The sequence below is a fragment of the Venturia canescens genome, chromosome 1 (assembly GCF_019457755.1).
Source record: "Venturia canescens isolate UGA chromosome 1, ASM1945775v1, whole genome shotgun sequence".
In the NCBI taxonomy this organism is placed as follows: domain Eukaryota; kingdom Metazoa; phylum Arthropoda; class Insecta; order Hymenoptera; family Ichneumonidae; genus Venturia; species Venturia canescens.
Window position 1 is genome coordinate 18,427,094 of NC_057421.1, and position 15,672 is coordinate 18,442,765.

The window sequence follows — 15,672 nt, forward strand, 5'->3', positions numbered from 1 at the left end:
GGACGCACCGATTTCACAGTGCAAAGATTCAGTCACTGCGACGCAGCTTCGAGAAAGTTCAATTTTTTCAATCGATTAATCCTCAAACCTTACGTCTTTAATCAAGTGAAAAACGGAGAGCCGGAAAAGCCATTTTGTGAAGAGTCCTGCCCTAAATCACTGGGTCCGACGCGCAACTCTATATTTGATGGATTATCATGGCATCATTTGAATTCTTTTCTTAAGGCCCTTGTAATGGGCGGAAAAATCGAAAGTTTTTTTATTAAATAATCTTCAATATTCTCACCAAATTTCATAAAGAACGGAGCGTTAGATTCGTAGTTCGTATTTCAACCGACCGCCCGGATTATCTCGGAATCGCCTTTTTTAAAAAATACCTGTGCGTTAGAGACGATTACTAAAAAACTATTAATCCGATCCACACCAAATTTGTGCCGCTTATTTATTACAATAATAGCTAAAACCTGGACGAAGGATTTCGTATTTTGTTGGAAAAAAAATTGTAATAAAAAAACCGAAAATTTACACCTCAAAAAATGAATTTTTTGTCAAGTTTTTTTAAATCGAAATTTTTACAAATCCTTCGTCCAGGCCCAAGCTATTATTATAATGAATAAGTCGTATAAATTTGACGTGGATCGGGTTCATAGTTTTTTAGTTATCATGTCCACTGCGACTGATGCTCAAAAAAGGTGCTACTGGAATCCCCCCCTGAAGTTGCGCCATTTTGAGAAATTTTTTAATAAAAAAAATTGCACGCGTACATGAAAATATGCACTAACGAATGTCGTTCACACTTTTTCGATGAACATTTATTTTCTTGTCGAAAAAAAATCAAGAAAATCTCGTTTAAGGTACATGTTAATGCTAGCGATATAATCTCTCTCTCTCTCCCCTCTCCAGGCCAGGGTACGAAGTATTATTAAAAATAAAAATGACCAAACATCGCCGAGGAAGTTTCACTCCAAAACTCAACTCTGAGGCACCCGCTGCCTCTTCTTCACCACAATAAGTACAAACATTGACGAACAAAAGCATAACTATATAAACACATAAGGAAGCACGTCCGCAGAACACACAAATCCGAGCTAAATCTCACCGGCACCGATCCACGCTCCCAGAATCGCATCGAATCTGTACACGAAACTCTTCAGTCATTAACTTCTCTGATACACCATTTACGAGATATGTCCGCCCACGCATCAGTGCCGGACAATGAAATCGATCGGTGAGAGCACAAGCAGGAGTACAAGATGCGAGCAAATGCCCTCTCTTTCGCAACTTTCTGCGTACATCGGATCCGCTCGAAAACAACTTTCCTTCTAAAATCTTTACTCCCGAATTCACAACAGCTTGACGTATACTCATGTATTATCCATAATCTTCAATATCTCGACTCGTCATCAGATATTTTCTGAAATCATGACGAGTAGAGATATCAAGGATTAAATATCACACTGAAGTAGATATGTTAAGGGGGATCGACGTTCTCTACGTACAGATCCGCAGCTATTAAGGGCGTAGTTGTTATCGAGAATGGCTACCGACAGGGTTATTGTCAACTAGCAGCTATTTATAACCGTACTCGCATCGCAACTCTACTCGATAACAACTCCGCTCTTCAAGCATGTATTTAGAGGAGCACTGTTGTTGAATAAATAAACTAAGAGTAGAATTGTTGGCTCGCTGCAACGTAACTCGACTGAAATCTACTCGATGACATTTCCACTCTAAAGATTTTAAATTCATGCATGAATGACGTCTCCGGTCTTTAAATGACACAGATTACTAATGACAAAAGAGGAGGCATATCGGGTTGTATTGATTTTGCAAATTTGAGAGTAGGGCTGTTCGGAGGGCGTTGTTTTTGAGTGGAGCCGAAAAGAGGACGGTCGCTATTCTGCTCGCAGTTAATTACACAGAAAAATGATGAACGACATTTTGCTCAGAAGTTATTCCCTCGTCAGCGATATTCCAGAAGAGCCGTGCGCACTATTTCGCACCAAACGGGGGTTTTATCAGGAGAAAAATTATAAACAAAAAGATCATCGGAGGGCGTAACGCGAAGGCATCGGGGAGCGATCGCGTTGATGGATGTCCCGTCGCCTAGAGGCCGCTTCGCTTGGAAAATCATCGTGGTAGTAATTGTCCGTCGTCCTGTCAAATTCACTGTCGTAACATCGACGAGGCTCTCGGTCGAAGGCCGGATAAGCGTCGTCGTAAACGTCGACGTCGTAGACCTCCTCCTCGTCGATCGGCCCGCCGCTCTGATCCTCGTCCTTTATGATGCCCAGCCTCTTCGCAACGCTTTTCACACTGCTTATCACCTCTTCCTGAACGAGATTGAAGCTCATCACCAACAGGGCGATCCCGAAGAGGAGGTAAAGCGAACAGAGCGCTATCCCTTGATGGGCGTTCAACCGGTGGGCTGGAACGAGATCTCCGAAGCCTGGACGACAAAGATCGAGGAAAAAGTTACTTTGTGACGAGCTGCTCGCGAGCTCGTACATTTGCAGGGTTTCGCCGCTAATTCGATTTGTGAACGAGCGCACAACTTGTAAGGCTTGTCCCACTGAATCGCTCGAATTTTCGAGACGATTTAAAGACGATTTCAAAAACCAAATCGTTCTTTCGAATAGAACCTTCCTCTGTTCCAGACGAAAATTCCAATTTTTACATTTCAAATGAAATGAGTTACTGATTAGCTTTTTTGACGAACCGTTTTTGTGACGACCGACGGTCGGGGCAAGTTGACACGAGCATTGGGACGAGTTTACTGTCGTACTATTTTCACCTGATAATCAACTACGCATTAGGCAAATCAATAAAAACTGATAGTTATCAATATTAATCATTTGGTGATTCGAACAGTGAATACAAAATGTTGACGCAAGTGAATGTAAAGATCATTTTTCTCCATAAGTGTGAAAAAAATAATATTTGATCCTCTCCTCCTCATCGAAAACAGAATTGCAGTTTATACACACATAGAATATTATATTTTAACTGGCACACCTTGAGTGGGCCCATTTAGAGCACTCATGTACGTCGCGACTCGTGTGTTAACCAATCCCATACCACTGTTGGCCTACTTACTCCGCACTGCTTGTTTTAGCAACAAAACGTTCTATGACCGAGAAAAATACTATGCAAAATTATACTTCGATATATGAACATTCGTGCAGCAGAGGATTATTCTAATAATTAGAAAAAAATTCGAGGCAGCATGAGATTGATAAGATTGACGTAAAAATTTGCTTTGGTACCTGGATTTATATAAAAATTCTTCACAGAAAAAGGTTACAATGAACAATTATGTCAACCGGGCGTGTGCTTACATTCAGTGGTTTGGATGTTATCGTTTATTAGTCAACTTGCCCCGTTCGCCAACTAGCCCCTACTTGGTAGCTGTTCGCTGGTTTCTTAAGGAGGGTGGCTACGTTCGTCAAATTGATAAGAAATTGATCAAATTTGGTGATAATGTTCTTCAACATCAAGTGCGAAGACACAATTTTTTTCAAAATTTTCTTCTGCTTAGTTATCGAGTAATAACGCATTAAAGCAGATTTCTTATGCCCGGAATGTATACCTATATATATATGGAAACGCTTATACACGTGAACTTTAGTGATCAATTACTCGATAACTGTACAGAAGAAAAATCTTAAAAAATTTGTATTTTCAAATTTAACTCTAAAGAATATGTTCACCAAATTTTATTAAATTCTTATAATTTTGAAATTTTTAATGTATTTTACATGGTTTAGCATGGCAACATTGTATCGTCCCTAGCCACCCTCCTTAAGGTCTTCCTTTCGCATGAGCGCATTTTTTGGTAGTGCAAATTGGGGCACTCGAAATTAGAACTGATTTATAACCTCTGGGAAGTCGCGATCATTTATGAGAAGCTTCTGCTTCAACTTTTGTCGTGATATCTCTTTTAAGGATTCGGTGACCCTTCATTTTAATCGTTGCTACGGATTCCTTAAATTTTTTTCTATCTGTGAGACAGTTTGTATCAGGAATTTATAATTATTTAGTTTATGAATGATTTAATAGAAATTTTCTGCTGATGGAATCTCCACATAAGCTCCCGCGTAAACTTAACGATTTTTCAATTCTTTATTAAATGTTTGATAATCCGACCTCCGCCCATCTACTCGCATGCGCTTTTACTTTACCGTTGTTTGAAATCAGTTATTTGTAGAGTATTCGGGTTCGTGGAAGGAATACCTTAAACATTTTTGAACGTTTGCTCTCGCTATTCGAAGCGTAGAACTGCCGTTCGTCAATGAACGGAGGAATTTTGACCAGGCTGAGAACGACTTTTTTAATATTCTATTGAAACGGAAACTGTGGAGAAGATTTACTCAGAGGGGTCGAGACGCCTCTGGTACATGTCAAAGAATGCGCTGTCAAAATTTGAAGTGAACCGTCTCACCACTCGACTCGAAGATTTCTATACAGTTTTCTTTCCCACTCGTTTCTATTTTCTCCCAAATAAAATGTAATGTTAAATTATCTTCGCCTGGACGGCAACGCTCTTTTCAGAGTCCAGTTTTGAGGACAAATTTTTTATAGTTAAATAATCGCCGTGGCGAGATTAAAAAGCGAGAGAAATAAAATATTACCGATGGTCGTCAAAGTGATGAAGCAAAAATATGCGGAATCAAGGTAGGGCCAAGTTTCCCATTCGGCAAAGAGAAAAGCACCACCCAATATGTAGCTTACGACGAGAAAAACACACAGCCATATCGGCACCGGTTTTATCATGGTCGGGTCGTCCGGTTCGTGGTCGCCGCTTCCTAATCCAGCACTCGTCAAATAATCGTACTCGAGGTCGAGATTGTCGACGTACACTCTACGAGGCACCGCCAGGTCGATCGGCGACATCAGCCGCCCGCCGGACGACGGGTCTCTTCTGTTGCTCCAACCGCGAGCTGAATAATTGAAAAATTGTTCGTCTGTTTATTTGAAGCGTGAATTTCGGCTTGTCGACATATTTTTTTCACGCCGAAGTTGAAAAAAACGTTGTTGAACCTTCGCTGCGATTAATTTCGTTTTTAATTTCGATGAATTTTGATCCGATCAAAGAGACGAAGTTAGTCGATCCAAAGATTTTGCTTCACCCAGCGACCAATGAATATCGCTCGACTTTCATCCACCCCAAATTTGAAAATGCTCGGGGGACGACACTCCCAGCTGGAGTTGATAAAATATTAAAAACGAAACAATGAATATTATACCGTTGTTGTTTCTGACCGATCTCCGGAGGTTCGCGGACCGGAGCATTTCGAGATCGACCGATGCCTCGACCGAGCGACATCGTCTCGTGGCAGCTTCGTCGCCAGGTGACAAAAATCGTCGATCCTCCACGAGCGGTTCGTCCATCGCGTATTTATTGAAGAGTACCGGAGTCCGGTTGGCATCGTTGTTCGAAGTTATCGGGCGACATTTTCGATCGAGCGATCGTGTTCCCGCCGGATATCGCGGCCCGATTCTGATCGTTCCTGGGGACGCGATGGCCACGTTTTCCGGACGATTCTTCGACGGCGCGTGCGCCATTGCACCCGGGATTGGTGCTCGGTCGATCGTGTCGTTGACCGGCGACGTAAAGCGTTGCGAAGGTGCTAGTCTCGGCGAAGCCTCGCATCTGCCACGATCCGTTCTTGCGCGTAAAACATTATTAAATCTCAATGATCAAATAATATCGAGCGATTCCGCTGCAGTCGAATTTGAAAATGGAATTTTTTGTGGCAAAGCGAAAGTTGCGAGCTCGAGCGGGGAGGAAGCGACTGAAAACTTGGCTCAGAGAAAAGCTGAGGATCACTGCGAAGAGTGCAAGCAACGGAGACAATCGTTCGTGTCATTTTATTAAATAATTCATTTGCTCCGCCGGTCACGACTCTTTCGATCGGCGCCTCGATCAAGCCCCGAGAATCGGTGAATGGGTTAATTGCAACATTTGTCGAAAACGATGCAGCTCAAATCGCGTTAAATTGGGAGCTCAACTTTCACAATAAATGTCGTCGGCGCACGTGTACTTTCACAAAGGCAAGCGTTTCAAATGTCAAAACGCAACTCATCCGGAACACGAGCCAGTTTTCGTGATTTTTCGGCCTGCTCTCGCGACACCGATCGATATTGAGCCACTGCCTGAGAAGCGGGATTTAGAAATTTCACAGATCACAGAAAAATCGGGGTGCGTACCTGCTTCCGGAACTCGGGCGTGCAGATCTCGCAAAACTTTCCGTATACGACGAGAACGGAGGCCCCGAATCAGCGGATCGTTGACTAACAGCTCGCATCGGTCGACGGAAGGACGCGGAGCTTGGCCCCGCGTTCGGCAAACGAGCCGCAGCGTATCGCCTTTTATTAATTACAGAATCGATGAAGTTTTTCAACTGTTGGGGACGAGCGATCTTCGCCTCTCGAAGGAAAAATATCGATATTTTTAAAGCGCCTCAATCGGTTAGCAACAAAAATTGTGTTCGACTTTTTTTCCATGCAGGATTCGAAATAAAAGTTCCTGGAAAAAAGCAGCAGAAAAAAATGTGTACCCAGGTTGCCGGAGACTTTGCGATCGTAAGAAAACGTTGCGATGACGATGGCGATGACGAGGCTTCGGAGGCCGCGTGCACACGTAACAGCAAATTTTCCAGTACAAAAATCTACAGCGAGAAAACATTTGTCAATGAATAATCGAAGACTCCGTATCGATCCGGCGAAGATTTTTCTTTCGGTACGAACCTGAAGCTCGAAGCCATCACTTTACCGATGTTCGAGAGGCACAAGAGCATCAAAGGTATTCCAAGAATCGCGTAAAAGATGGTGACGACCTTACCGTTGTGGGTTTTCGGCGCTATGTGACCGTATCCTTTGAAAAATGATTTTTTCTTCAATTTACTAAGAAAGCGACGAAATTCTTTCGATTTTTCGTAATGGCGATGAAAAATAATGAGGCGAATGAAATTTATGAGGGAACAAGAAAAATATTCGTTAAAAAATGAAATTAGAGCGATGCGAATACCGAAATTTCGATTCGATTGGTGAGTGGAATATTTCTTTCATTTTTTTAATGTTCTAGAGTGAAGAACGAGAAATTCAAAATAGCAAACCTATCGTCGTAATAACGATGATTGAATAAAAAAGAGCGCCGGCGAAAGTCCACTGAATATTTTTGAGCTCTTCGCTTCCATCCCATCCTTCTTTTTTCATTTTATCCAGAAGATCTGCCTCGAATTTCTGCATTTGTAAAACATCGTCAATAGCAAGTGCGTCCGGCGAAATTTTCATTCACGAGGAACAAAAAACGTCGAGACTTACGACGAGTTCTTTCACAACTTTATCCGTCCAATTTTCTTGTATCAATACTTCAAAGTTTTCTGTCAGCAGCCATATTCGCTTGGTTACGTTCGACCTCACGTACTTAATGCTCTCTTTCACCTAGCGCGAGAGAAAAACAACGAGAAATGTGTCTCATACGCGAAATATTCATGGAATATATTTCTCATCTCGCGCAGCATGTATTTTCCACCAGTGCAAAAGTGAGGGCGGTGGAATATTTGAAAAATATTGAAGTTTTATATTTCTGCAGTATTTTATAACAACATCGTTGCGGTACGACGAAAAAAAGCAGTCATGCAAACGAGAAAGCAGCAAATTTTAAATTTGAAAAAAACAAACGGGTTGATGCAGTATCGTCAACTCGTTATTATCTCAAAATTTTCGTATGTCACAAAAAATATCGATGGAATGTGGGGAAACAAATGGAGCGTGAAAAATTCAGTGGTTAGAGTGCCGAAAAAAAGTCGATGCAAATGAAAAATTTATGAAAACGATAAACTTATTTCCAACAATTTTCAAAAGTGTCGAAACATTTCAACAACAAAGTTAAAGCTTGATCAAATTCTAATTTGAGTAAAACAAAAATGCACACGGTGTAAGAGAGAAATTTGATAAAACTGATTGCAGCTCAGTAAAAAAAAAAATGCATATTGGCCCAAAAAATGAGAATTTGCTCAAAAATACGCACACGAATAAACAAAGATGAAAAAAATGCACGGCAAGGTGAAAGCGCCCTCTGCGAGATGAAAAAAAGAAGCACCTGAATCTCGTGTTCGGCCTCGATGGATTCGAAGGCATAAGCCCCGAGAACGCAGTAAGCGACGACCAACGAGACGAGGGTGACGTGAGAAAAGATGCATCTGCAAAACTTCCAGAGTAATCTCAAGAAGCTGAGGCACTTGGAGGGTTCCTCGAGTTCGTAGATTTCTTTAGGATCTTGATGAATGCCAGCCATGATGCCGGGTTACGTGTGTGTGAAACGAGATGAAAAACGGAAATGATAACTTTCGACTGGGTACAGAAGAGCGAGAGCTCGAAAAAACCAGCAACGAAAAAAAACGTAAAGACCAGCGACGAAGAGTAATAAGAGGGAATAAGGTGGGGAAACGAGGAAAAGTATGAGTAGCGGGTGTAGTTTGGGGTCTCGGTGTGGAAGCGTGTGATGAACCAAAATTAACTTGGCCGCCGCCCCCCCCCCCCCCCCCCCCCCAGCAGGTCTAAAAACCAAAGATGGCGAGAGCACGCGGTGTCGTCATCGGTAGTTTCAAAGTTCAGTCCTTGTGGCCACCTTCGAGTAAGTGAACACGAGAAAAAACATGAGAAAGCACATGCCGAATGAGTTAATATATCGCGTTTATTCGCAGTGAATAAGAAATAATGATTATTGTTAACGCGTTCCGATCTAATCGCCACGATCATTGAAAATGCGAATGGCGTTTGGAGTCGGAATCGCGATATCACAAACATCGATGTACGCGCAGCGACATAAAAAACCAACGTCATCGTAGCGCTTAACTACCTATAATACGAGGGCAATTGAAATATCTTTCTTTTTTTCTTTCTTGTCAAAATGATCGTTTACATGGTGTAACGTGAATCGCCCTCTGGTTGGGACGGGTACAAATATTCAAGTGTACGTATCTGTGTGATTACAATATTAATAGCAATAATAATAATATTAATGATAATAATGATAAAGATAATAACGATAACGATAGTCGTAAAGATACTAAAAATAACAATGATTCGGTGATAACAATAATATTAAGGTTGTATAGAATACACACAATTAGTACACCGTGCACGCGTTAGAGAACGATCGAGGCTCACCATGATTCGATTCGGAAAGTACATACTTAATTTACTGATTACATATATACACGTGCACATAGATACGTTTCTTAGCTAATTTATATTCTTATTCCCTTTTCGTTTTCAACGTAATTAAAGGAGACCGTTACGTTGAGGTATTTATCGATGGAAAGAATCCGAGTGTCCGGAGGGTATCGGTGACACGTTGAGTCAAACTATCCTTGTATCGCCAAATCGTCGTGTCCATAACCTTCGTTTTTTTGTACTGAACGCACGAGTTTACCAATGATTTAACACAGTCGGACCGGTAGTGCTGCAGCTGGGCGTCCTCGGTCTGGATCGAATATGTCGTGCATCCAGAGCCAAGACACGAAAGTGGAAAGTGATTGTGGAGAGCGACAACTCGCTCTGGATTGTGAAAACACTTGACGTACTGCTGCGGCTTCGTGAAGTTTTTCGAACGATAGACGTGCTGGAGCATGTGCATGTACCTGTTTGACAGAATCGAACAATGAGTCAGAACGATCGTTAAATTTGTGGCTGAACGAGCAACGATCTAGCCCAGCGCTTTTGAATTTATGCTCGAAACCTCCCGAGTCATATTTTCTTGGGGTACAAAAATTCTTGGAAGAGGAAAATACACAAATTTTTATGATTTTTCAACAATCCTCCAGCAGGGTTTGAGAAATTCACGGGGCCGGAAGCGGCGTCTTGACAGGAAGACAAAAAAATGCGAACAGGCAAGGCAGGATTAAAATGTCAATTATTCAAATGAGTCTACACCGACAGGTAATCCACTTCAATATTAAAATAAATAAATTTTACGATTGACAGGAATATTCGTTGACCAATTTCATCGCGCCTCACTTGAACTTTTGCTTGTGTATGAAATCTTGTCGTACACAGATTTCTATGCAATGATGAAAATGAAAAGATCCTCAAATATTTTAAGGTTTGAAGTAGAAAAAATGATTGAAAATGAACAAATTGGAGGAGTGACCCACGCTACGGAGTGTATCCAGGCCCATGGAATTGAAATGTATGGAAATGGGGATTTATAAGAAAATATGAAAATAAAAATTACTTTGGTATTTGCTGAAAGCTGTCGTGGGAGTGAAGAAAATCATCGAGAAAGTAGACATTTCTAACGTCATAGGAGGCTCGAGTTTCATTCCGCAAAGCGAGAGCTTTAGGGAGAATGCGTTTCATAAGTTCAGGCCATGTAGAATCTTTCAAGGGCATGATGACCTCATCGACATCGAGAAGAGCGATGTACTCGTACTCGTACATATGTTTGTACAGGCAATCGTTGTAAGGTATGACTTCGTCGAGTCGTTTGTTGCCGGTTTTTTTGATGAGGTACATGTGTTGAAAGGCAGGAATATTTGGCTGTCCACCGGGCAGAGTGATCGGAGTGACTTCGACTTTGCCCAGTTTGGTGTAATGGTCGAGCACTTTACTGACGTTAGGATGGACTTGAAGCTGATAAAAGAATATTTTATCAGCGCCGAGAAGTCCGATGAGTTCGATCCATTCGACAAGACGAACGGAAAGATCGTCGTGTAGGAAATCGAGGCCCTTGACGCACACGGCAAAGCCACGTTTCGCTTCAGGCTTGTTGTAAATAACACGAAGATTATTGGTCGATGTGTCACAGGGCTTCTCGACGATCGATATAGAAGCGGGTGCTCCGCGTTTCAGGTGGCTCTGGGGTATTTTGCAAGCTATTACGTACGGCTGATAAATGCCTTGCTTGTAATTGCCCCACTTGGGATACCAGACGTATTTGTATTCGAGCGTCTCGACGATTCCGGGCTCTCGATCGCCCTCGAACCACATTTGACAATAAGTTTTGACACGCGGATCAATCCGGTCGATCATCCCAACGATCCTTATAGCTGGTCCCATTTTCGACAGCTTTCTCACGTCGTAATAGGCCCCCAACAATTGAAAGGTGCCGTTGCTCGTTCGGAGCGTTTGCCAATAAATATTACTGAATTCGAGATCGAAGATGCTGGGAAACTTGGGGAGGCAGCCACTGTTTCGAGCCTGTTTACTCGAATTTGAATTTCGACTCGATTTAGCATCCGCAACTTTGTTTTTGCTAGCGTTACCGGATGTGTTGCCCAACCGGGAGCCCCACTTCAACCAATAAGCCAGGGGCAAACTGGGCATCCGAGACTCGATCTCACGAATTAATTCTTCATCGGTGCGCGATCCTCGCTTGTCAATCAGTGGCTCTAATTCTTCTTTAGTCCGTTTTTCGAGCTCCCTCGATCGGCTTAAAGTGGCAGTTGCGTTTGGCCCATCGGCAATCTTCGATTCGTAATCCCTAGAATTTTTTAAATTGTCGATCGAAGTCGTCGAATTTACGGGATAACGTTGCATGAGATAACGCGATGAACCACCACCTCCGCCTCCTCCTCCTCCTCCTCCTCCTCCCCCTTTTCCTCCGCCAAGAAACGTTCTCGGCGGTCCATCATCTTGATGATCGCTGGAACGTAGGCGGTACGGTAATCCTGACGGCTGAGTTTCTCCACTACCTCCACCGCTCAACGAATTATCATTCATGGCATGATGAAATTGCAACGTTGCAATCATCGCCAGTCCCCAGGCAAATATGAACACCAAACCGCGACGAGCCCATTTCATACTTGCATGACTCCCTCTCAAACCCCATAACATATTTTTCCCGTGTGTCCAAGGGCTTCTCCACATCCTTATTCTTTACCCCTGAGTCGACTTCCTCGTTCGTCCTCCTTGCCCGCAATCGCCGCAATCCTCTCTGAAATTTTTAATTCATTCGCATATTTATTTCGTGTGCTAATCGACTTTTCATCACAGCAAACATCTTTTCCTCATGCATCAACCCCTCAACTGTGTCAAATTCAACCACTTTCTTTCAGTTCAGATTTTTTTCCAACGGGAAACAGCTCAAAGCTTTTTTAAAAAACGAATCAGTGTCACGTCCGGAGGGGCGTGAAGGAAAGGTTCGGGTGTTTGAGCGTCGAGGTCCCAAAACGCTATGTCCCATAGACTTTTCCATGCAGTGCATTATACGCAGTGCGTTTATATATAGGTTGAGTGCGTTTGAGTATCGTCGTGGGCGCACGCTATAAGAGACCTCGAGAAGTCTTGCTTTTGTCTAGTTGCGATCGTTGCGATTGAGGAAGGGTATTAAAAGTCGTGGACAAGGAGATCTAGGATTCCTTTTACACTCTTTAAGGTAACTCCTCTACTGCACGCTAGTCAAATGAGTGCTAAATTTTAAAAACGCTTTTAGACCAAGTTTAACGTACCGATTAAATGTATTGTTAGTGGATTTGTATTACAACATATCTCATTAAGATGTAAAAATACTAAAAACGCTAGTTTTGCAAAACCATCGACCGATAAATGCAAATTTCCACGCTGACACATTTTCACTGGTATTTTTCAAAGAATTATCTACGTTTTTTCAATGATGCTGAAGTTTCCAACGTTGGAGTCCAACGAAATGATAAAAAAAAAAACTCTCCAATAATTCCAGTAATTCTCCTATTTTGTTCCCTGACAAATTTGCGATTCGTTGTTTTTCAAGCTGCACCAACGATTCGTGAAATAAAAAATTGGTGAATTTCAAACGTTTTTTTCGTTCATTTCGTTGGACTCCAACGTTGGAAACTTCAGCGTCGTTTTTTTCATCAATTTTATTGCAACAAGTCTCATTTTGTTCATCAACAGGAGACCTGGAGTTCGTCCAGAGTTTAAGTATAAAGCGGCTAACCGAATGACAACCGAACTACTGCGAACGGTATAAACGAGACTCTAGGTACGGAACGGAATGCAATAAGTTGCGCCGCCTTTTTATAGATTTGGGTCAAATAGGTAGGGTTGTTTTCGTTACCTCGGCCACAAGTGTTCAGAATTCTATTTTTCGGGCCTTATAAGGAGGAAACATCTGTGTTATCAATCGATGAATCCCCGAAATTTAGGGCAGTAGTGCTCGGATGGGAGTTTCGTAAAAATCAGAACACTTGGGTACGTGAAGTTTGCAACGTTCGAGTCCAACGAAATGATCTAAAAAAAAGCTCTCAAATAATTCCAGCAAATCTTCAACATTGTTTCCTGTCGAATTTGAAATTTGTAGTTTTCCAACCTACACCAATGATTCGTGAAATAAATAGTTGCTGAATTACAAATATTTTTTTCGTTCGCTTCGTTAAACTCTAACGTTGCAAACTTCAGCGTCGTATTTTCAAATACCTCACAGAAACAATACGAAGAGCGTCCGGAATCTGCAAAGTTTTTCATACACTTTTTGTGCCACGTGCAAAGGAAGGATTTTGAAAAATCATTTGAGACTAAAACACAAAAAATGTTTCGATTAAAATGTAATAAAACTCGGTGCTTTTCAATGAAATTTCAACATTCGTTAGCTCCGAGTGTGCCTCGTGTAACGATCTAGCCGACCGCTTGTCCAGTGCCTCGATACCGTTCCGATTGATAACAATTCTTGGATCAGGTTGGATAACGGATTATCTGAATTGAGGATCAACAATCCGAAAGATTATTTTGCGCTCGAGTTGAGCTTGAGAATTTTTTGACACGAGTAAAAATGAATCTTGGGACATTTTCGGCTGAGCAGTTATTTTGTATCTCGAGGAATTTAGACTCGAGGAGAGTTCAAGAAGCAACCCAATTCCAGGGGAGCGTGCATGCGTGAGAGTATTTTTTGTGACGTCGTTTCGAACTCCGCGAGACGGAAAAACGTTGCCGGATATTTTTTTCTAGAAAATTTTGTGCTCAAAACGTGTCCTCATAATTGCGCTTAATCTCCAACGATCACGGAAGTGTGCGAGTCGAAAGACCGGGGGTTTCGTAGCTTCGAACGGTCGTTCCAAACTCCATAATTCCCGAGGAAAGGGCTTGATAAAAAAGGCAATGATAAATTTTCCGACTCCCGTAACGCCGCGTCCGAAAGCCGAGTTTGCATTATCGACGATTCAACGTACTGAAAACGGTAAGCGCACGTTCGTCCGCGTGCGCGTACCTTTTGCGATATTTGCATGCTTCACTGCACATTTTAGTTATTTCCACGAAAACGTATCTACGCTCACGACGGCGAAGCTCCACAAAAACAATCAGTTTTGTTGAAATCGATAACTCCTCAAAGCTATTTTACAAGCGACTATTATTCATTTTGAACCAATTAAAATTCACGATTCAACGAATACACTGACGCGAAAACAAAAATATTTCATTCTAAACACTAAATTCGATCGCTGTCACGACGATCGTATAATAAACGTGCACTAATGCCTTAATATTCAAATTTATGTGTCCATGCGTGTGGAGGGATTCGGCCAATTGACAGTAAAAAACACATGCCCACATATATCGGTACATGGACGGTCATCGGGGAGGCGAGTTTGCCTCTGTGCGGTCGAATCTGACACACACGAAGCTAGATTAAAAATATATAAATGCGTGTCAGTGTATTGATGTGTCGATGGGCATATACATATTTACTGCGTTAAGACAATGTGCACTGGGTGCAAGTCCGGGTTCTCATGATTCAGGCGCGCCGGACACGAGGGAAAGGATCGAAGTGAATCGTGGATGAGCAGATGCTTCTTTAACCGGGGCAACGTTATCTTGCGGACATAAATATTTTCCGAAAGCGAGGAGGACAGATCGGCGATAAAAAGGAAAGTAGGATACAAGAAAAAGGGGAAACGTTGAGATACGAAGAAAAAAACAAACTCACAATAAATATGTTTGAATCTCCATGCCATTGCGATGGATGAAAATCCGTTTATTTCACACGACATCGCGAATGTTGTCCTGATCGTGTATGAGGTTACGAATAATATGATGTTCGTCTCTGTGTCGTGCGGCGCCGGTTGTCAGTCTGGCAACGCCTCCACCACATTTGACAGTCGATGATGTCTCTTGTCGGTTGATAATCGATTTTTCCTTCGATTGCTGAATATTTTCTAGTCCCGACACACGATAGCAGGGAGATAAAACTCGTTCGAGTCTCACCGATAAGGACTATTTTTCTAAATTTTATCTTTTGTACTAGTCACACACGAATCTCCGGCGAAAAACAAACATTTCGTGTTTACTATCGCGGAAATATTGGTTCGCGATAAAATCGCGCTTGTCGCAGATGGCGCACACGTTTTTTTGTCACCATAATGAAAAAAACGTGGAAGAAAACGTCATCCTGTACGGGCGTCCGCTTCTCAACTGCCGATCGAGGACGGACGAGACTGAGCGGACACTCGGCCAAGAACTCACGCGTTTATACAAACACACGTTCCACAGCAGACACGTACATTATGTTGAATGTGTATACGTATATACATTCACATATATCGAGCGGGGATCGGCGAGAAAGAGGCGCCCGGGAGAGAACGATGCTGCGTTCGTCTCTCGGGTCCGTCGCCGGCCGCACGCTCGTGTATACCAACGTGCCATCGAGAAAAAGCCCCCTTGGACCCCCTTCGCCCTACGCCAGTCTTTGGC

At 42.4% G+C, this 15,672-nt stretch overlaps 2 protein-coding genes across 3 annotated transcripts; both read right to left on the reverse strand.

Moving 5' to 3' along the window:
* Window positions 1-790: 790 nt before the first annotated feature.
* LOC122417786 (uncharacterized) lies at window positions 791-8,518 on the reverse strand. The gene is made up of 9 exons (XM_043431588.1): window positions 8,108-8,518; window positions 7,327-7,446; window positions 7,119-7,245; window positions 6,751-6,877; window positions 6,561-6,671; window positions 6,211-6,369; window positions 5,247-5,668; window positions 4,632-4,940; window positions 791-2,449 (listed from the first exon to the last, which is right to left on the reverse strand). Exons 1-9 carry the CDS (start codon window positions 8,300-8,302, stop codon window positions 2,046-2,048), a joined length of 1,974 nt encoding a protein of 657 aa, XP_043287523.1. The 5' UTR covers window positions 8,303-8,518; the 3' UTR covers window positions 791-2,045.
* A 165-nt stretch (window positions 8,519-8,683) lies between these two features.
* LOC122413058 (uncharacterized) lies at window positions 8,684-15,600 on the reverse strand. 2 transcript variants are annotated; one of them, XM_043423140.1, is made up of 3 exons: window positions 14,909-15,600; window positions 10,244-11,944; window positions 8,684-9,650 (listed from the first exon to the last, which is right to left on the reverse strand). In XM_043423140.1, the coding sequence occupies exons 2-3, from the start codon at window positions 11,875-11,877 to the stop codon at window positions 9,305-9,307; spliced, it is 1,980 nt and encodes a 659-aa protein (XP_043279075.1). In that variant the 5' UTR covers window positions 11,878-11,944; window positions 14,909-15,600; the 3' UTR covers window positions 8,684-9,304. The 2 variants fall into 2 exon arrangements, with proteins under 2 accessions (XP_043279075.1, XP_043279083.1); XM_043423148.1 differs by lacking the exon at window positions 14,909-15,600 and adding an exon at window positions 13,405-13,506.
* Window positions 15,601-15,672: the final 72 nt, after the last annotated feature.